The 22,500-nt window shown below is 42.3% G+C and overlaps 1 protein-coding gene across 3 annotated transcripts in view; it reads right to left on the reverse strand.

Moving 5' to 3' along the window:
- BEGAIN (brain enriched guanylate kinase associated) overlaps nucleotides 1-22,500 on the reverse strand; it is a 526,866-nt gene that overhangs the window by 92,752 nt on the left and 411,614 nt on the right. For all 3 annotated transcript variants that reach the window (XM_084632030.1, XM_084632028.1, XM_084632029.1), the window contains 3 exons: nucleotides 18,638-18,799; nucleotides 14,968-15,024; nucleotides 6,787-6,853 (listed from right to left, as the gene is read on the reverse strand). In XM_084632030.1, coding sequence (XP_084488156.1) covers nucleotides 6,787-6,853; nucleotides 14,968-15,024; nucleotides 18,638-18,799 — 286 coding nt within the window. The remainder of the gene's footprint in view (nucleotides 1-6,786; nucleotides 6,854-14,967; nucleotides 15,025-18,637; nucleotides 18,800-22,500) is intronic.

A 22,500-nucleotide genomic window follows, 5' to 3' on the forward strand; every position in this document is an offset into this window, starting at 1 on the left:
AGTATTGATTATTGTTTGCTTCCTAGTACAATATTATGGTTGGTTTATACCTGATCATTTCTCCTGCTGAATCCTGCCAAGCAAATTGTGATTGTCCCTTTAAAGGTAAAGGATTATAGCAGCATGGCTTGTTTGTATAAGGCCAGTGTGGGAAGTAGCATTTAGTTGCGGAAGCTAAGTTGTGATAGCTGATAAGAGGCATCATACATCCTGCATCTTGGCAAGAGGTTAGATTAGATGACCGTTTAGGGTCCCTTCTAACCCTATGGTTCTATGGCATTTAAATTCTGGCCAGGCAAGGCCCCTCACACCTAAGTGTGGGGACAGAAGAGAGTATATGGCTGTGGTGATTGTGAAATCAGATTATACGGTGCTTCAGTGTGAGACCATGCCAATGCCATGGTATAGCGGGGTGGTCACCTGCTCCGGGCCTGAAAGGATTACAGCCAGCCCTGGGAGAGGGCTGGGGCTGTGAGCCAAAGACTAGGCTGATGGGGAAGGCAGCCACAGCTGGGGCCATGCCCCAATGAGGCCACAGCTGGCCCTATAAAAGGCTGAGAGCCAGGCACTCAGGCAGTCTCTTTCTAACTGTGGAGAGAGGTGGGACTGGCTGCTTGGGAGCTCACCAGGGTACCTAGAGTGAAGCAGGGCTGGGGAAAGGCCTGGGGAGCTCCAGGCTGGAAAACCCCCAGCCTGCAGGCCTTGCTGAAGGCTTAAAGCAGGTATTGGGGTTGCAGAGGGGCAGCCTGAGGGTAGGCAAAGGCAGCAGGTCCAAACCCTCCTTGCTGATGATGAGTGGTACAGACTGCAGTGTGTGGGGGCTAGATGAGAACTGGCAGTAGCCGCTGAGGCATGGTGGGGATTCCCCGGGGCGGGGAGACCCAGAGACTGCCAGGAGACTGCAGAGGGCAGAACACTGAGGGAAGGGGCACCAGGGTCTGGGAGGGACACTGGGGCCTGAAGCAAGTGGGACACCAGCCTGCAGAGGGCACTCTGGAGGCTGGAGAGCTAATTCCCAGGATGACCAGCGGGAGGCACTGTGCTGGTGAGTCATATCTTGCCACACATGGTTATAGTGAGTAGATGGACATATCACCAAGGTGATGGCCCTGGTCTAATAGAGAAGGGTGTCAGGAACAGACTGGCTGGATCACAGCCTAGAATGCTCCAAGGACCGGTCACAGTGGACCTGTTCCTTTGCTAGTGCATATCTCACCAGCAGCCCCAATTCAGATTTGCACCTAGTGCAGATTTCCCTGTTGGTCTCTTCACCTGTGCAGTGAATGGCCTGCATTTTTATCTGTCCGGGCACAACTGAAAATTGTCCATAGCCCAAAAGTAGAGACCTTCTAAAAGAAAAGCCAAGGTGTGTTCAGCATCCTTGACCAGTTTGCCCTGAAGGTGTCAATTCCCTGATGTGTGAGTGCACCTTGCTGGCCAGGGGATGGAGCATTATAACAATGGGTCAGAGGGAGGCTTCTTATTCTGTTCTCTGTAATAACAATTGAATCAGGCTGGGGCAGCAACAGGTAAGGGTAGGTCACAGTAACAGGAAAACACAGCTCAAGGAGGGAGCAGGGCATGTTTTACTTGTGCAGTGTTTACTTTCTTTGTTTCTACTGTTGCTTCCCCTAACTGCAAATCACAAGTGGCCCAGGAGGTCTTCGTTTTTCTTGTCTGAACATTTTCTCCTAAGCATGGAAGGTCCCCTCTCTCCTCCCTCCCCTTTTTTGCCAAGCAGGGAAGGTGGCTCATCCCACCGGGGTAACTGATACCCGCTCTGCCCCATCCTGTGCTGGGGCTTCGTCCTCTGCCACCATGTGGCAGTGCCTCACCCCAGATGAACTCTGGCTCCTAACCCCTGTTATTTTGCTCCTTTGCCCCTCCCCTGCCTCTACTTCCAGCTGTTTGCTCCCCCACCCCCATGCAGTCAGTTTCCACCCCCTGCTCAGACTCTACCTACCCCCGCATTTGCTCCCTTTGCCCCCCTTTAACTTTTTAAATCCCCAGTGAGGGCAGCGGCTTCAGCAGACGTTACTGTGCAATGAGCATGCTCCATAGGAGCCAAGCAACACTCAGCGCACTGCCTGCCTGCCACCCTGCCCAGGGTCCTAGTGCCTGGGAGCCTGATCCAGCCGGGATCACTGGGCCCGCAACCTTGCGGGCAGAGGAGGCCCTGAGCATCCTTGGCTCCAGCCAGACGCTGCTGGGCCCAATCCTATGGGGGGCCCTGATGCTGCTGGGCCTGATCCTGTGGGCTGCCCCATTTCGTGCCCCTGGCAGCTCAGCGCCCTGGTCAGCTGCCCCACTCACCTTGCCCTAATTATGGCCCTGTATGAAACTGACACTAATTTGCAAAATGTTGCAGTATCACAGAATCTACTTTTTTGACATGAAACTTCTTCCAAAAATTTTTGCCCAACGAGACCTGTTTCTTTTAAGTGATATCTCCATGACAGACTCACCTATCCTTGAGCTCTGGACATTGCTAAACTGTAGTCCTATTTCATTCATCTGAAGGTTCCCCTGTTGGAGATGTTGGAGAATGAATTATGGACATGAGACTAGATAAGCCCCAAAACATGCGAGATTTGAATAAAGTAGTGTCTGGAACCCCAGAGCTCTGCTCCTCACTCATAGACAGGAATCAGAATAACCACCAGTGGAGTGCTCAAGTGTCTTAACACATTTTGTGGCCTGACATTCATTTATACTGATCTCTCTTTACAATGGGTATAAATGTAACTTCTCTCTATTTTACATTGCAACAGTGGCCATAATATAAATGAGAATCGGGTCCTCCTGGCATACTAGTACCTGAAACCCTAACCCCGTTCCCTGAAAATGGCTGAGAACTTAAAAATTGGACAGAAGCAGACTGCAGTTCCCACTGATGATTGAATCTGGTGATATTCTGAACCAGTGTTTCCCAAACTTGGGACGCCACATGTTCAGGGAAAGCCCCTAGTGGGCCGGGCCAGTTTGTTTACGTGGTGCGTCCGCAGGTTTGGCCGATCGCGGCTCCCACTGGCCGCAGTTCGCAGTGCCCGGCCAATGGGGGTTGTGGGAAGTGGCGGCCAGTACGTCCCTCGGCCTGCGCCACTTCCCGCTGTGCCCGGCCAATGGGGGCTGCGGGAAGTAGCGCAGGCCGAGGGACGTACTGGCCGCCACTTCCCACAACCCCCATTGGCCGGGCACTGCGAACTGCGGCCAGTAGGAGCCGCGATCGGCCGAACCTGCGGACGTACCAAGTAAACAAATCGGCCCGGCCCATCAGGGGCTTTCCCTGAACAAGTGGCGTCCCAAGTTTGGGAAACACTCTTCTAAACAAAAAGAGCTCTCAGTTATGCTTGTAGCTGTCCTCAGTGCTTCACACCAATTCAACAGATATTCTAGGTTTCAGGGTGATGTTTCGGATTATTGCATATTCTGTGTGGGTATTTGTGTGGAGGGTGTGTGTGTGCTGGGAGATTTGTGTTGATTTGTGCAGGTGGACCAAGTAATCCACCTGTGCTATCTCCTTCATACAACCAGTGAAATTGTTGCATGCAAATTTGCTGTAGATTAAGGGTGTTGGTTGGTTGAGTTTCCTCTGATATCCCAATGTATGGCATAGATAGATACATGCCTTGCTATAGCTGTAGACCACATGGGTGTAATTTCTGAAGTCAAAATGGTGAAGAACTTAAAAATTGGACAATAAAGACTGAAAATCCCAATGATTTGAACCTTGTGATATTGTTTGTATTTTACTTCTCTACAAGTTGATGATGACAGGAGCATGCAAATCTTCTCCAAATCCAGATCTTGACTATGCTATGAACAGACGTTTGTAGCAGCAGAAGCTGAAGTTCTTAATCTGTTAGCTTCTGGTGTAACATGAATTTAGTATGGTAGTGCTTATTTAGACCATACTAACATTGATTTTTTTTATCTGAATAAGGACCGCATGTTTCAACCTTTAGCCATGTTCAGCAGGGATAGTATGGATTACATTTTGGTTTTGGACTTTCAGTTGGGCAACAATACTTGGCTAGAGTCACAAGGTTGTTAAAGTTTTTTTTTAAAAAAATGTTTTATAGGTCAGTATTTAAAAGCAGGCACAGATTAGGAGAAAAACAACCGATACACAAAGAAAAATCTCAGTTTTTTTTTCTATTTAATGGAACTAATTTTTACGCCACTTTTAACAGTAGGCACAAGTGAATTTAAAATTCCAGATTCCTCCAAAATAGGGCAGTTACTAGATTTGGGTTTTTTTGCCTTGTCCACCTAATATTTTTCTTTTCTGTTTTTTTTTTTGGGGGGGGGAGGATAGATGCAAAAACAAAGCAAATTTAGGCCCCAATCCTGCACCAGCAGAGAAGCATTCAGGGCCCTTTGTCTGAGCAGCATTCCTTTAACTTCAATGGGACTCCGCCTGCAGACACGCTGTTGTAGGACTAGAACTGTAAAAGTATTGCCTTTGTTCCCCAACCTCCTCCCTGTTCATTCCATTTGGATATGTTAACTGTTCAGTACCCAAATATGAACCAAAATATATAGGCAAAGGTAAAGCAAGGCTTGCATGAGTTTGTTTTTTGCCTATTTTTAAAGTTTATTGGGATTTCTATAAAACAGCACCATCCATCCAGAGGCTTTAAATGCTTTTGAAATACAGTGAAACACAAACTGACCTAGACAACAAAAATCCGTCCCGCTGCTTCCCCAACACAGAAAGTGGGGGGAGAAAGACCTCTGTGATCCTAGCCTACAATAATAGCCAGCTCAGCTTTTAATTCACCCCACTCTTCCGAAAAGCTTGGGCTTTGCAATGTGCGCTGAAAATCAAATGATTTGGGCCATTTGAATCAAGCATGGCACCCTATCTGCTATAATCCTCCTTGTTTTTATTAGTTTCCATTTGATTTTGTCTGGTTTTGCCAACAGGTTCTCCTGTCTCAATGTTCAGAAGACAAAGCAACTCTGAGATTAAGTGCTCCATAAAGCCTTGGAGATCCTCTTCAGTTCCTGTGAATCAGTCTTCACTTCCTCTCATGCTGGAAGGAATAAAGAAAGGTGAGGGTCTCCACTGGGACCATGTCCTGTTCCACTCATTGTGAGATTCTCTTCTCCTGCTTTAAAGCACAGATTCTCTTGTGGGTCTGAGAGCTCATGTTTATTTCGAAGTATCTGGTATGACCTAGAAAACTGACTTTCTATGAGTGCCTGGAGTTACCCCTTTCTTTCTTTTTGTTTACCAATTGGAATTTTGAAGTGTCATTATTTAGTTGCACTGTGGTCGCAATGACAGCATGCTAGATGCTATCCGAACACAGCTGGAGACACAATCCCTGTTCCAAGGATCTTACAATAAAAGAAGAAATGAGCATATCATGGGTGGGGGACAAGGATATAATCAAATATATATAACTTAAAAACAAATCTGCTCACTGTCTCCATCATTGCTCCTCACTTTATCAATTGTTTTCCAGTTACTAATGTCTTGATGTTTTATTAACTATGGATCACATCTTGCATCCTTTATTTGCACAAAATTCCTGGGATATGAATGGGTCCAAGGATATTTGGAGCCTGGAGGAGAAATCTTCAGATTTTAAGGTTCTGTTTCCAATTTTCGGTTTAGGGCTGGGGGTGGGGAGGAGGGCTTTAAATTGTGCATTCCTGGATTCCCTCCCTATTTCACCCTCCAATGTCTAACAATCCATTTCCTGTCGTCCTTTTTTTCTAAATCTGAAATTCCCTCATCTTCATCAGGCACATTGTCAAGCCCAGTTTGTTTTGCATAGCTCCAGTCTGCCTCTCCATTCAACTGTTATATGCTATTCTGTGCAATATGCCCCAGGTGTTGCACTAGCATCCTTAAAGGGCTGTGTCAGCGTTAAGTATGTATGTGCATGCATGAGGGATTGTTAAAGGACCAGAAAGGAAGGTGCGTTGGGAATGGATGGTTACAAGGTTGATGTGAAGGGTCCAGGAAGGGTAAAGACCTGAAGACTTTCTGAGATCCAGGCACTGCAAGAGAATTCCTCACAACACAATGTTTACAATTGTTGTTCCATGCATATCCCTCCTCAACATCACACCCACATTTCTCTTTAAAATCTTCCTAGAAATGAATATTATGTTAAAAGTGCATTAACAAATAAGCATCCCCACTGATGAAATTCCAGGGTATTTTTACAGCTCCAAGCAGAGTGTGACTGTATGTTCATGTGATTTATTCATAATGCTTATAAACCTAGAGGCCCATACCTGGTGCAATAATTTCTCCCCTCTTAGTTACTAACTGGCCTATGGCAGTAGGACCAATGTTGACACAGAAATGAATATACTGAGACTGACTGATAGTTATGACAGAATATGAAAACTCTCCAAGCTCAATTAAATCACTTGATAAAGCTGAATGAATGTACCAAAGAGCCATGAAAAAATTTTCAGTTTGGTCATTTGGATTGCCTCATTTAAATCTTTTTTTCTTAATTAAAACCTAAATATTACAAACCTAAGGAAAAAGAAGATATTAACCAAATTAACCAGAATTCTTTTAAAGCCAAACTTGTCCAGCCAGATCATCAACTGATATAAATTGACACATCTTTGTTGAAGTTAATAGAACTATGCAGATATACGCCAGCTACAGGGCTGGCTCATTAGATTAAGTCATGCTCCCTGGTTTAGTATCCCCTTGTGTACAGCACAAGCTTAATCATACCAGTTATGCAGCCATTTGTCCTGTAACTTAAGAACCATAAAAATATATTTAATTTTTAAAAAAAAACTTACCATCCTGTAAAGTTTATCTTCCAAGTCCTGATTAATTCTTTGTAAGGCTAGGTAATTGTTTTGTATCCTAAAACAAAGATGAGATGATATAATTAGAAGGTTTGCATATTTCTTTTTACCTGTATTTTTGCACCTCAGCATAAACTTGGGCTCCCATTTAATATTAAAGTATATTTACTTCTGCTGCTTATCAATAGTTAGGAGTTTAATGACTGGAAGATAGCTAATGTAACCCCAAAGGGCTCTAGAGATGATCCCCAGCAATTACAGACCAGTAAGTCTAATGTCCGTACTGGGAAAATTTAGTTGAAACAATAGTAAAGAATAAAATTGTCAGACACATAGAAGAACATAAATTGTTGGGCAAAAGTCAAAATGGTTTGTGTAAAGGGAAATCATGTCTTACTAATCTATTAGAGTTCTTTGAAGGGGTCAACAAACGGGTGGACAAGGGGGATCCAGTGGACATAGTGTACTTAGATTTCCAGAAAGCCTTTGACAAGGTCCCCCACCAAAGGCTCTTATGTAAATGAAGTTGTCATGGGATAAGAGGGAAGATCCTTTCATGGATTGAGAACTGGTTAAAAGACAGCGAACAAAGGGTAGGAATAAATGGTAAATTTTCAGAATGGAGAGGGGTAACCAGTGGCGTTCCCCAAGGGTCAGTCCTAGGACCAATCCTATTCAACTTATTCATAATTGATCTGGAGAAAGGGGTAAACAGTGAGGTGGCAAAGTTTGCAGATGATACTAAACTGCTCAAGATAGTTAAGACCAAAGCAGACTGTGAAGATCTTCAAAAAGATCTCACAAAACTAAGTGATTGGGCAACAAAATGGCAAAAGAAATTTAATGTGGATAAATGTAAAGTAATGCACACTGGAAAAAATAACCTCAACTATACATACAATATGATAGGAGCTAGTTTAGTTACAACTAATCAGGAAAGAGATCTTGGAGTCATCGTGGATAGTTCTCTGAAGACGTCCACACAGTGTGCAGCAGCAGTCAAAAAAACAAACAGGATGTTAGGAATCATTAAAAAAGGTATAGAGAATAAGATGGAGAATATCTTATTGCCCTTATATAAATCCATGGTATGCCCACATCTTGAGTACTGTGTACAGATGTGGTCTCCTCATCTCAAAAAAGATATACTGGCATTAGAATAGGTTCAGAGAAGGGCAACTAAAATGATTATGGGTTTGGAATGGTCCCATATGAGGAGAGATTAAAGAGGCTAGGACTTTTCATCTTGGAAAAGAGGAGACTAAGGGGGATATGACAGAGGTATATAAAATCATGAGTGGTGTGGAGAAAGTGAATAAAGAAAAGTTATTTACTTGTTCCCATAATATAAGAACTAGGGGCCACCAAATGAAATTAATGGGCAGCAGGGTTAAAACAAATAAAAGGAAGTTCTTCTTCACACAGAGCACAGTCAACCTGTGGAACTCCTTGCCTGAGGAGGTTGTGAAGGCTAGGACTATGACAGGGTTTAAAAGAGACTAGATAAATTCATGGAGATTAAGTCCATTAATGGCTATTAGCCAGGATGGGTAAGGAATGGTGTCCCTAGCCCCTGTTTGTCAGAGGGTGGAGCTGGATGGCAGGAGAGAGATCACTCGATCGTTATCTGTTGGGTTCACTCCCTCTGGGGCATCTGGCATTGGCCGCTGTCAGCAGACAGGATGGACCTTTGGTCTGATCCAGTATGGCCATTCTTATGTTAAAGCCCAAGGCTTTAGCAATATATTTACCATCCACTTCTTGAGACAACCACTTTGTCATACTTTCTTACTATATTTAGAGGCAAATTGTGCCAGAAGCCCCGAAAGCACAAGAGCCAGTGCCATTCCCAGGCATAAGTATGCATAGAGCACCAGAATGTGAGAACCTGAACAGAGGGACTGTATCCTGTGCACCATGCTAAGGAATTTTGGTGGTGGAGCTGGGGGAGAGGCATGGTCTGCAGATTATCAACTGCATGGATTCACAAACTTTTCAAACCTGAACATTAAGTTCCCAATGGCCCCTACCTGCATACAGAAGGGGCCACTGGCAACTTAATGTTCAGGTTTGAAAAGTTAATCTAAATGCTTCTCAAATCTCTGCATTGGACATCTTATGGGAACAGACCTAAGGCCTTCTTCACTATGATGTCCTAGGCAATGGACCCTGCTAATAGTGAACTTGGATGTAATGAACAACTGGGCCTAGGCTGAGAAGTTTGAATCTGAATTCAGCTTCCCCAAAGTACAGTGGGCCTAGAACCAATGGTTTTGGTTTGACCGATTCTAGAGATAGGGAAAAGCTTTGAAATGAGGACTGAACTATGGATTCAAACTGCCCTAGAATTGGGTGAGGGGATGATCAGGCCTATCTCTGATTTAGAATGAAATAGAATGGCATCTCAGACCTATTTCCACTGCTTTGTGCTGTAAAGATTTTCCTTCCAATTATATGGCAAAATTCCCCATTTAGAGACTGCACCAGCAGATCATAATTCTGGGATTTCGCTTTCCCTATCTGCGCAGAATTATTCTGGGGTTGCAGGGTAGGGAGAATGGAATCTAGGTGTTAAGATCTGTGAGGAAAAATTTTGCCCCTAGTAAAGCTGTGGAAAAAGGAGGACTTCCCTTTGGGTGAAACTCCCACCGGGGAGGAGGGGTCAACTCAAGGCCCTTGAGCCCTATTTTGAGAGCCTAAAGAGGGCTAAGATGCTGTACTGAACTTTTGCTGGACAACTACACAGAGGTGAACTTCACCCTAGAAAAGGGCTCTGTGGTAATGCTGTCTGCCAAGTGGATGACCAAATTGGTGAGAGAGCGTGTACAACGAGCCCTTGTACAGGACTAGAGGTCAGTTCATGAAATCACCAGCTGAACTGATTACATCTCTTGATGTCATTGTTACAAATTTCTAGGTGATTAAATGGCTTGGCTGGAGTTCACAGATCTCTGTATCTTCTCTATTCCTATCACATGCAGCAATTCATATTAAGCCTCCATATAGATGTCTGCTTCTGCAGCCACTATATATGCTGTCACTGCTGCCAGATTCAGCATGACAAAGAAAAGTCTGAGGCTGTATTACACCCTACCCACCTTCCTCCAGCAAAAGCAATAGAAGAGAGAGAGAACAAATGCTACAGGTATGTCTACATAGCAAAGAGAAATCTGTGGTTGGCCTGTGCCAGCCGACTTGGGTTTGGACTGCGGAGCTGTTTCATTGCTGTGTAGACTTCCAGGTTCAGGCTGGAGCCGAAGCCCTAGGACCCTCCCATCCTGCAGGGTCCTAGAGCCCAGGCTCCGTCCCGAGCCCAGAAGTCTACACAGCAATGAAACAGCCCAGCAACCCGAGCTTGAGTCAGCTGACATGGGTTTTTCTTTACTGTGTAGACATACCCTATGAGGCTGCCTGTCTACACCCTTAAGAAAGTTGCAGGCATAGAACATGACCTAATGCTTCTCTAGCTTGTTAGTTATCTATGCTGTTCAGATGGGGGCATACGATGGAGAGTAGCTGATCCCTGGGGCTTTGCTCCTAATCGAGCACAGGCCTGATTCTGCACTGTTTTGCTATTGACTTCAAAGAGCACAGGAGCACATTAACACAACTCTTCCTGTGACACATAATAGCCTCCTGTGGGCTGTAATATTTTGGTCTAATTTTAGTTGTTGAGCTTAGTGTGGATGCTGGGTAGTGTTGGTGGTCTGTGATATACAGGAGGTCAGCATAGGGCCTGGTCTACACTAGGAATTGACACTTCTGAGCAATGCACTTAAACCAACCTAACCCTCCGGGGTAGGCAGTGTTAGGCCGACAGGAGAATTCTCCCATCGACCGAGCTACTGTCTCTCGGGGAGGTGGATTGCCTACGCTGACGGGAGGGTTTCTCCTGTTGGTGTAGAGTCTTCACTGGAGCATAGAGGCACTGCTGTGCCTATAGAGGCACTGCTGTGGTCGCACCACGGTGCTGCAGTAGCGGTTTCTGTGTAGACAAGCCCTAGGTGATCTGGTGGGCCCTTCTAATATTAAACTCTTCACTCTGACAGTGCCCCCACTCCATGGGGTTCAGTAGGCATGTGCCATGGGCCACTGCTCCCTGCTTCTCCTACTCTTAACTCCCTATTTCATTTCCATCCAGTTTTGCTCTATCCACATGAGTTTGTGGCCTGTAGCATATAAACCCTAGCTCTCTGAAGTACTCCTTTTCAAATCAAATTTTTAGAAAATTAACAAAGCTCACTAAACAAGAGCCAAACCTCAACAAAACAGTGACAGCTGAGGTGTTTAATGCCAATTTTGTTCAGTCTTCACTAAAAAGATAAACTGTGACTAGATAATTAACACAATTAATGTTAATGACAAGGGGGAAGGAACACTAACCTGTTCCTTTCCTGTTTTGGCTTAAGGATACTTAGATAAGTGAGATGTATTCGAGTCAACAAGGCCTGATGAAATTCACCCAAAGGTATTTGAAGGAACTAACTGAAACAATTTTAGAATCATTAGTGACGATCTATGAAAGCTCATGGAGGATGCGTGAAGTCCCTGAGGACTGGAGAAAGGTACTTAAAAAGGGGAACCAAGAGCATCTGGAGAAGTATAGACCAGTAAGCCTAACTTCGATGCCTGGAAAGATACTGGAACAAATTATTAAACAATCATTTTGTCAAGTCCTAGAGGATCATAGGACTATAAATAAAAGCCAACATGGATTTGTCAAGAAGAAATCATACCAAACCACTTTAATTTCCTTCTTTTGCAGGATTACTAGCGAGTGGATGGGGGAAAGCAAGAGATGTGATACATTTTTATTTTAGTAAAGCTTTTGACAGGGGACACATGAACTTCTCATAAGCAAATTAGGGAAATGTGGTTTAGATAAAATTACTATAAGGAAGGTGCATAACTGGTTGAAAGACCAGAGTAATTATCAAGAGTTCACCAGCAAACTGTGGGAATGTGTCCGGGGTTGGGAAGGGGGCTTGCCGAGGTCTGTCCTTGGTCTGGTACAATTCAGTGCTTCTACTCATGACTTGAATAATGGAGTAGAGATTATGCTTATGAAATCTATGGAAGACATCAAGCTGGAAAGGGTTGCAAGCACTTTGGAGGACAGGATTAGAATTCAAAACAACCAATGAGAACTTAGAGAACTAGTCTGAAATCAACATTATGAAATTGAATAAGGTGCAGAATACTGTACTTTGGAAGGAAAAATCAAACACACAACTACAAAAAGGGGAATAATTGGCTAGGCAGTAGTGCTAAAAAGTATCTGGGATCACAAATTGCATATGAGTGAATATTGTGATGCAATTCTGAAAAAAGGCTAATATAATTCTGGGGTGTATTAACAGAGTGTTGTATGTAAGACATGGGAGGTAATTATCTTGCTCTATTTGACACTGGTGAAGTCTCAGCTGGAATACTGTGTCCAGTTCTGGGAACCACACTTTAGAAAAGATGTAGACAAATTGGAGAGTTCAGAGGAAGAGATACAAAAATGATAAAAGGTTTAGAAAGTCTGACCGATAAAGAAATGATAAAAACACTGGACATGTTTAGTCTTGAGAAAAGAAGATGGACTGGGGGAGAGGACGAACCTAATAACAGTCTTCACATATGTTCCCTATGTCCACAGAAGGTAGGATAAGAAGTGATTTGGAATAATCTTAATCAAAGGAGATTTCCCTAATATCTAAGATAAAACTTTCTATCTATAAGGATAGTTAAATACTGGAATAAGCTTCTAAGGGAGGTTGTGGAATCCCCATCACTGGAGGTTTTTAAGAAGAGGTCAGAAAAATACCTGTCAGGGTAGTGTAGGTCCTGCCTCAGTGAAGAGGGCTGGACTAGATGACCTCTCAAGGTCTCTTCCAGCCTTACATTTTTATGAAAACCCCCACAATATAGAAGGAGCTGAGCTTCAGAAAGAGTTTCTATTGAGAACTGTATGCAAAGGTAGTCAAAATAAAGTAGATAAACACACGCACGCACAAAACCCAAACTGGAAAAATAAAAGACCCACGGGGCCAAAAGAAGTGTCAGTACTGTGAATGGGGAAGGGGAAATGGACCCAGAAATATATATGGAAAAAAGCATTAAAGGTATGAAAGGAAAAGAATATAATATTAAATAAAATCTTTTGGCAATACATTTAAAAATAAAGCAAGAGTGGGGAAAATTAATCTGAGCTGCAATGAACAAATGGTAACATAACCCCACTTGTAGAAAAAGCATTCACCCAGATTGTCTGTCTGAATTTTGCAGTGCCTAAGACTTTCAAATTGTAAATCTGGCAGCTTTGTAAATTTCAGTGGTAATTGGGTTGACTGAGCTGTGAATTGCCTTTTACAAAGAATGAATTATTTGATGTGACCCTGTTCATTTATTATGTTTTTGGTGCCTTCTCTGTGTCCTGTAGTAAATTCAAATTGTACGGCCCCGTTGTGCTCTGTATGTGTGGGTATGTGCACCCATGCAGTGCAACTGCTCATGTTTCTGAGGGTCTAACAAAAAGAATTCTGATCATCACTACCATTAAATATCTATGTGGTCTAATGTAGCAGAAAATACCTTCCCCTTGCAAGATAAAATTTACCCCTGTGCAGAGAGCTCATACAAAGCATGTGCACTGAGACCTCAAAATGTTGGTTAAATGGAGCATAGGCCTTGTTCCTCTGCGCAGGAGGAAATTTCACCTAGATAGCAATGCTGCTTTGAAGAGTGACTGTACAAATGGCACCTTCTTATTCAACAGGTTTGTTCCTGGTCTGTTCTCTAAAGTTTTATCTACTTTCTTACAAATATAAGATGCTTTTTCTCCTACTAGCGCTGCAGAGGAGCCAACACAGCTGTGAGGCCCCTGTTCAGGAACCCACTTAAATACAGGCGGAAGTCCATCCCCCTATAGTGAAGCACTTAAACACACATGTTTAAGTGGATTTTACTCCTTGTGCAGCAACAGAATTCTATTCTAAATTCCAACTGGAGATGATGGGTTTTGCACAGTTGTTACTGAAGACATAATCTGAGAGTTGTACAGGTGTGGGCGTGGGCCTAATTTGACCAGCAGAACCTTTATTACTGTTTGGAGTACAAAAGAAGGAATGATTCCAGCAGGGCTCCTTGAGCTCAGTTTGAGTTTTCAGGACTGGTAGTCGAAATGCATGGTGTGCTTTTTTTTTTTTTTTACTCTTAAACTGAGCACGCTCTTAAACACAACACAGATTAGATATTGGGAAAACCTTTCTAACTATAAGGGTAGTTAAGCTCTGGAATAGGCTTTCAAGGGAGGTAATGGAGTTCCCATCATTGGAAGCTTTTAGAAACAAGTTGGACAAACACCTCTCAGGGATGGTCAAGGTTTACTTGGTCCTGCCATGGCACAAGGGGCTGGACTTGATGACTTCTCGAGGTCCCTTCCAGCCCTACATTTCTATGATTCTGATATGGAAATCATTGCGAGGCACACGGAACCCCGCAATGCCATTTCAGCCACTTTTCAAAGCAGAACTATAGTTTAAGGGTGGGAATTTCAAAATTGCTCAGCACTGGCTAAACCCCGCTCCCTCTGATGTCAATGGAAGTTTTACCATTGAATTCAGTGGGAGCAGTTTAGGTCAACATGGTGTGCTTAGAAAATCCTACTCCTTTAGAGAATGATAGGTAACCAAATCATCTAAATGTACCCTCCCTAAACAGGAGATCGTTGTGTTTAAAACAAACAAAAAAGACAGTTTGTTTTGGCATTACTATAGATTAAATGAAGGGTGTGGGAGGCTTTTGAAGCAATGGCTAATGGAGCTTCCAGCCTTCAAGGAGAATGCTGCTCAGAGCAGCAGTACGAGTTTAATGACTGAAATGTTTTTTAGTGTACAAGTGGGACCATGTTACTCTGTGCTTATCTAGAACAGTTGTTCGCATTTACCTTTCTCTTCCTTTAGAAATGAACAACGTGGGAGATAAATTCTTGGTGGTGTTATATTGCTCTTACTGTTCTTTACACACTGATCTTCATACAGTTATTTTTACATGTTGCTGACACTCTTTTGGATCATACTTTTGATTAAAATGTTTGTTTCCAGTTTGGGGATTTCTAGGTGTTTATCTTGCCTCATTTTTTTTATGTTTTTGCTATTCTCAATAGAAACGATTTTTAAAGCTCACCTTGTAAAGTATTTTGGGCTTTCCACATGATAAGTCTTCGGAGGAGAAAGCACCTGCCTGGAACATAATTTTTTTTGCATAAATTTTCTTCGTAATAAAAAACCAACTACCAAGTAGAGTATTAGAAAAGCTCTTAGTCATTTGATTTTAATACTTTCATTTATTGCAAAGAACATTATCAATGGAAACACTTTATGGGCCTGATTTTCAGAGGTTCTGAACATCCACAGCATCCACTGAACCTGATCCATTGTGCACTGATGTCAACAGCAGTCTTTCTACTGATTTCAACAGGCACTGGATCTGGCTCATTGACCTGAACTGAAGTACTAGGTGCTCAGTGTGACCTTACACCCCATATCCTTCATAGAAATATTGTTATGATATGAATATGGCATAACTAAGATGTTCTATGCAAGATGAGTCATGCAAGGTATCATTGGAAAGGTTATGATTTACTGAATGTGATTATCCAATTTGTATGCATGTATCATTTACGTATCTGAAGTTAGAAATATTGACTATTTAATAATTACAACTGTGTTTTCACCTAGGGAATGCCCACCAGAAATATGCAAACAGCCTGGATGGGCCATTAGAAAGGATAATAGGACTTTGAAGATACTAATCTCCCTCCTTCCTGAGAAGTTTCCTGGGATGCTGCTTTGACACTGCAGGGTCATGTGATCATGTCACCTGGTACAGGATACCATTCTGACATGCTGGTACTTTTTCATGGGAAGGGGGTGGGAGTCAAACTGGGAAACAAAGGATTCCTGCCATATACAAATCCTATTTAAGTCTCAGGAGTGAGTTAATCTAGACTCTTCTCCACTGCCTCCTCACCCAAGAAGGAAGACTGCTGAAAACACCTGAAACAACAAAGGAATTAAGCTGGGGGAGTCAGGCGCTGAGCACAAGGAAGAAAGGTCAGCCTGTGAAGGGTATACCTGGAGATTTAAACTGCAAGCGGTGCAGTTTACCTTCAAGAAACTCTGCAACCTGCCTAAAACAACATTTAGGGTGAGAAATTACTTTCTGTAGCCAATTTCTTTAATGGATTCAGTCTAGTTTGCGTGTTTTGTTCTATTTGCTCAGTAATGTGCGTTCTCTTTGCTATACCTTATCACTTAAAATTTACCTTTTGTAGTTAATAAACTTGTTTTTTGTTTGTTCTAAAACCCACTTTGTGCAATTCATAATTGGAGGGGCAAAAAACTGTGCATATCTTCCTCCACATTGAGGGAAGGGGCGAATTTCATGAGCTTACAATGTATAGATCTCTATACAATGCAAGACACTATAATTTTGGGTACACACTCCAGAGCAGTAGTGGGCAACCTGCTATCCATGGGCCGCATGCAATCCATCAGGGTAATCCACTGGCAGGCCCCCAGACAGTTTGTTTAAATTTGAATGGCTGACCGCAGCTCCCAGTTTGCCATTCCCAGCCCATGGGAGCTGTGGGAAGTGGTGTGGGCCACAGGGATGGGCTGGCCGCCACTTCCCGCAGCTCCTATTGGCCAGGAATGGTGAACCACAGCCACTGGGAACTGCGGGTGGCCGTACAAATATAAACAGTCTGTCTGGCGACCCGCCAATGAATTACCCTGATGGGTCGCATGTGGCCCACCACTGCTCCAGAGGGTATGCGCACAGGAGTGTGGGGCAAGCTGAGTCCTCCCACACAGAGCTGATTGCAGACTGTGTGATTCTACAGCTGGGTGTCTCCCTACCTGTGTGTGTGCTGGAAGGAGGCTTGAGAGCCTGTTACAGCAGCACAGAGTAAGGAGCACCCAGGCTGGTGGGACAGGCAGGCTCAGTGAGCCCCCAGTACATCAGCTGGTGGCCTAGAAGGGGGGTCCAACCCATCACACTCAGAACTTCTGAAAATCAGACCCTACCTATATAAACAACCTGTCTACAGACCTAATATTGCAGTTTTTACTCTAGCAAAACTCCCACTGACTGCATGATTAGTCTTTTTATAATGTTCATGGCTCCTTCTGAGATCCAAATGTATATTATAAATAAGCAGAGATGGTAGGGAAGAAATTATATAGTCCTGATGGAAGGTTTATTGCACATTTTCTAAAAGGCAAAGTTGAAGCGGGTTTTATGGCAGAAGATGGTTACTATGCTTAAATACAGAGGCATGTTCCTATAAGTATTCCAAGCATAGTGAACGAGTTACCTGGATGCGCTTTTAAAAGTTGTATCAAAAGGGAGCATCTCTGATTAATTTCAAGTCTGAATACACATTTTGTGGGAGTTTTTTATAACATGACTGAAATATCTGACTTACACTTTAAGCAGGATGTGCCTGAAGTAAAATATTATTTCAAATCCAGAAAGTCCCAAATATTCCCTGTTCTATACCTGCGCCTTTCACTTGCCCTGCAAAATGTACTTCTTCAGGAAAAGTAATTTAATGTACAGTCAGAAGGATGGTTAACATGGCAATTTATTGGAAAACAGTGTGAAAGGGTTTGGAGAAAACTGTACTGAGAATGGAGTTACTTTGAACAGCTCCGATGTAAATGAAGCAATAGGAGAGAGGGGGAAAAATGTGCTGTAGACAGAAGTAGTGTGGACAGCTGACTGCCTGCTCTATGTAGAAGCCAGTAGATGGCAAAATCATGTAAAGCAGTCTATGCTGTATCTCTTGATTTAGGCCTTGATTCAGGAAACCATTTTTCTTAATTTTAAGCATGTGCTAACCTGATTTCCTGTACTGGTGTCTTAAAATTCAACCTGTTAAAAATTCTTTATTTATAGCAATTACCTGTTATCACTTTTATTAATGCTACAGTCCAATTAAGAAACGTTATGCACGATTTCTGTTTCTACTTGGAAAGGTACTTTTGTACCTGCATTAGGTGTGATTCACTGTCCATTTTCCTACATGATGATGCCTTCAGGAAAAGTTCAACTGCATTTTTTCATAAATAAATGAATCTTTTGGTTCAGAGTTTTTCAAAAGTAATGATTTTAAGAGTCATGTACACACTTAAGGCTAGAGCCTGCTCCCTTTTAAGTCAATGGGGACTAGATTATTACGATTATTTATACTGATTGGGCCCTAAATTTAGAACAGGCCTGTGCCTTATTTTCTGCACAGTTTGTATTATTTTTAAATAGAAGGCTTTTTGTTTCACGTCATACTTTTTGGAAGTAAATGTAACATGTTTTACCATGCCATGATATGAAACTACATAACATTTCATACATTGAACATAAATTTTTCTCACCTTTGAAAAACAGGGCCTAATTCTGCTCTCACCAACGTAAATGCAGCATAACTCAACTAATGTCAATGCAGTTACACTGTATTTACTAAAGAGAATATAAATATCCTTTGTGTTTATGATAGGTGTGTGTGTATATAATAATACACACACACACACACACACAATGTATATGTCATTAATTATATAAAGATTATATAACATACAATACACACTATGCACACACAAATATACACACATGTGTGTGTGTGTGTAACACACATAGACATATCTATATATATATATGTGGTATGTAACAAATATGTGTGTGTGCAATGTGTACTATAAACATGTTTATATAATGAATGGAGTGCATATCTATACATTGTTAAGTACAATAGTTTGTATATTCCCAATACAGTTTATTTATTAAAAAAAAATACCTTCTCAATTTTTCGGTTACTTTTTCAAGTTCTTCCTGAGCACGTCTCAGTTCAATTTCAAGATATTGGCGTGTAGAATCAAATTCTGTCTCAAGCATTTCCAGTTTGTGGGTAGTGTAGGATAGGCGCTTCCGTAATTCCCCCTTCTGTTCTTGCAAAGTACTGGAAGAACAAACACGGCAGTTATAGCATTTAGAAGTTCTGGAAGACTCTTTAATGATCCACTATTTTCAAGTGGCCTCATTATCCATATTTCCAAAAAAATTATGGCTTTTGTAGCAAGAAAGAGAACAGTATTTATTCATTTGTTAACTAATTTTTGTTATAATTTTATTTAAAATAATCATGTTGACATAGAATCATAGAATATCAGGGTTGGAAGGGACCCCTGAAGGTCATCTAGTCCAACCCCCTGAAATCTCTCTCCATCCATCCTTTCTAGCCAAATGCCATCACCGGACATCATTGGTAGCCAAATGCCATCACCGGACATTTTGTGGAAGTATCCTCAATAAAAATATAATACATTTTAGAATACATTAAAAACCAAATTTTGGTTTTATGTGATGTCTTTCATTCTGAAATGATTTAAAACTACTTTACGTAATGCTATGTACAAACAGCTTCAATTCCCCATCTGTAAAACAATAATAATAATAATAATTTGGCTTTGTCTATTTAGATTACAAACTCTTCATGTCAGGGATTGTCTCTTACTTTGTCTGTACGGCGTACAGCAAAATGAGGTCCCGATAAAAAGTTGTTATGCCTAGCTGCAACTGTAATGTAATAATAATACAGACTCTGCTAGTACTTCATTGCTATGTTGGCTTTGAGCATGAGCTCAGGTCCTGATATGGTACTTGAATACATACACTATGACATAGTGGCATGAATGTTACCAAATGAATCACATTGTCACCGTAATAAGGCATCTTGCCCCTTTAAGAGCCCAGAGCCCTTGGGCCAGTCAGCCCTGTTCAATCAGCCCTGCTCTGCTACACCTGCACTAGGTGTTGGAGGTAAGAGGAAGGAAGCCCAGCAGTGGGAAACAAACTGGAGAAGAGTGCAGAAGGCAGGCAGAGGCCTGTGGAGGACTCCAGGTAAGGAAGCCTAGGAATGGGTCCTCAAGAAAGAGCAGGGAGTAACCTGAAGGAGCCCAGGGGGCCTGAGGGCAGAGAGGGTAAGCTGCCCACGCAGGACAAAAGCTGAGCACAGAGGGTGGGCAGAAAAGTGAGCCCTGTACAGTCACCTTGCTTACTTTTGATATATGCTAAATATAACATTTGATAAAATAAGGGCCAAATCCTGATTCCTTTGACGTCAATGGCAAAACTACCATGGATGTCAAAGGAGCAAGGTTTTGAATGTAAACACAGCTTATGCCTGTACCTAAACTTAGTGTGCTGGGGCCTGAAACAATGTCAAGGGGCTACATACCATTGGTTAAAGGCCACATATAGAATTACCAGTCTCAAGAGAACAGAATCACCCAAAATCACGAGAGTGGGGCCCAAAATTTTGATTTTAAAAGCTATCAAATCATGTTTTTTAGGCTGTCTTTTGACTTTTTTTTTTAAACTCCCCTCCAGTCCTCTGCTAATGTGTCTAAGATGATTTAGGTTGAAAAGTCAACCTTAACGGTGTACAAAAATGTGTCTCCTGGTTGGTCGGTCAGATGGAGACTCCACTTACCCTCTCCTCACCCCTGAGGTTGGGGACCCACCATCTGCTATCAATCCCACTCCAAGCTTATTTCTTTGGGGAAAAAATGGGCTGGCTTGAGACAAACTGACCTAATATGAGTCACACTCACACAGAGAATTTGTTAATGTGTAGGGTTGATGAGTTACATATACACAGATTAAAGAACTTTTTAATTTATATCAATCACTCATAAGTGATAATGTCTCAATAGAGAGACAAGATGAGTGAGGTAATTTTACTGGACCAACTCCTGTTGGTGAGAGAGACAAGCTTTTGAGCTTACACAGAGCTCTTCTTCAAGTCAGGTTAAAAGAAAAGGAGGACTTGTGGCACCTTAGAGACTAACAAATTCATATGAGCATAAGCTTTCGTGAGCTACAGCTTGTTTAGCACAAGTAGTTCACTCGTATTTCATGGGACCATTCAAGATGAAGTGGCCCATTAACTTCCTTACAGTCATGGGTGGGGAAGGAAAGGAGGCATTGGAAAGGCAGCTGTGGGAGGACTTGGAGGGTTGTTACTGGGTTATAGAGTGTTGTAATAGGTGATAAATCCAGTCTCTGTTCTGTCCATGATTTTTAGTGTCTAGTAAAGTTATGAATTTAAGATCCCAGGCTTGTCTTTTGAAAGTGTTGTGCAGGTTTCCTTGAGGATGGGGACTGATAGGTCAGATATGGAATGATTGCTTTGTGAATAGTAAAGGAGTACTTGTGGCACCTTAGAGACTAACTAACAAATTTATTTGAGCTCAAATAAATTTGTTAGTCTCTAAGGTGCCACAAGTACTCCTTTTCTTTTTGCGAATACAGACTAACATGGCTGCTACTCTGAAATTTGTGAATAGTGTTCACCCACAGGTGATATTGTGTTCAAGCACACTATGGCTTTGTTATGGGATTGGGTCAGCTTTTGCAAGAAGCAACAATTCCCTGAATCTCCCCGCTACTACTTCTCTGCCCAAGACTGGGCAGTTCTCTCTGCCTCCCACCCACCCCTAATCTCCACCCCTCCCTACTGCCCCTGACATCCCCTGCAACCCATTCCCCTGTAACTCCTAAATTGCCTCCTGTTCCCCCATGCCAACCCTCTCTCACTTGTCCCATCCACCTTTCATAGTATCCATGCTGCTCCTCACAGTCTATGTCCCGTCAAGCCCCCTGAACCAAGAGGCAGCCATTTTGCCTGTGGGTGTGTCTTCAATCTCATTGAAAATAGAGGGGGGTGGCAGCCTCACTTCCACAAACAGGTAGACAGTAGGGAACAATGGCCATCTTCAGCCCCGTTGGCAGTAATAGGAGATGGTGGCCAAACTAAATCAAGGAAAATTCATGAGTTGGTGCCTTTCATCATATTTTCATGAGACAGGTAAAATCTATTCCAGAATTGCTAGAGTCCAGATAAAATTTTGAGAGTTGGCAATATGATACTTATTTGACTTGTCTTTAATACACTGGCTCTCATTAGTATCTCTTCTTTTTGTTACAAAAAGAACCTACGTATATTAAAGGAAAAAGCTTTAAAATTCCTGCTTACTGTAACAGAGTAACCTAGACCTTGGAAATAGCCTAATGTTTTGCCAACACTGTTTCTGTTTTTATTACTTTTTTTTTGCACGATTACAGTTGTACTTGGCTTACCTCTAGTAGTTACTTTATTTTAAAAATAATATATCTTAATTCAGAGAACAAATGCTTCTCGGCTTAACACAGTGGTTAATTTGATTTCTATTTTTCCACTTCTTACTAAAGGATCAGTACCTTGAAGGAACTATAAGCCAAAGATAGGGCTGGATCCAAAGTGCATAGTGAATCTATCCATGGACTCCAGTGCATTTTGGAACAGGTCCATAGTGGTTGCTTATAGGAAAGTATCTTTAGAAATATGCATACAGTTATAGTCGGCCTTATAATTATTACTATGATACATTACTCTATGAGCATGTTAGGAAGGCGAAAGGAGAAGAAGCAGGAATACTGTGTTAAATGGAGACCCATTTGTTGCTTATGGCCTCAGTTCAGCAAAGCATTCAAACATGTGCTTAATTTTTTGGCAGATGCTTTAGTCCCCAAGAAGTCAGCTTTGAAGGGTATAAGTACTTACGTGCTTTGCCAAATAGGGTGGGTTATTCACCTGCTTAAAGTTAAGTACATGCTTGA

Source organism: Lepidochelys olivacea, assembly GCF_965140295.1.
Source record: "Lepidochelys olivacea isolate rLepOli2 genome assembly, chromosome: 6".
In the NCBI taxonomy this organism is placed as follows: Eukaryota; Metazoa; Chordata; order Testudines; family Cheloniidae; genus Lepidochelys; species Lepidochelys olivacea.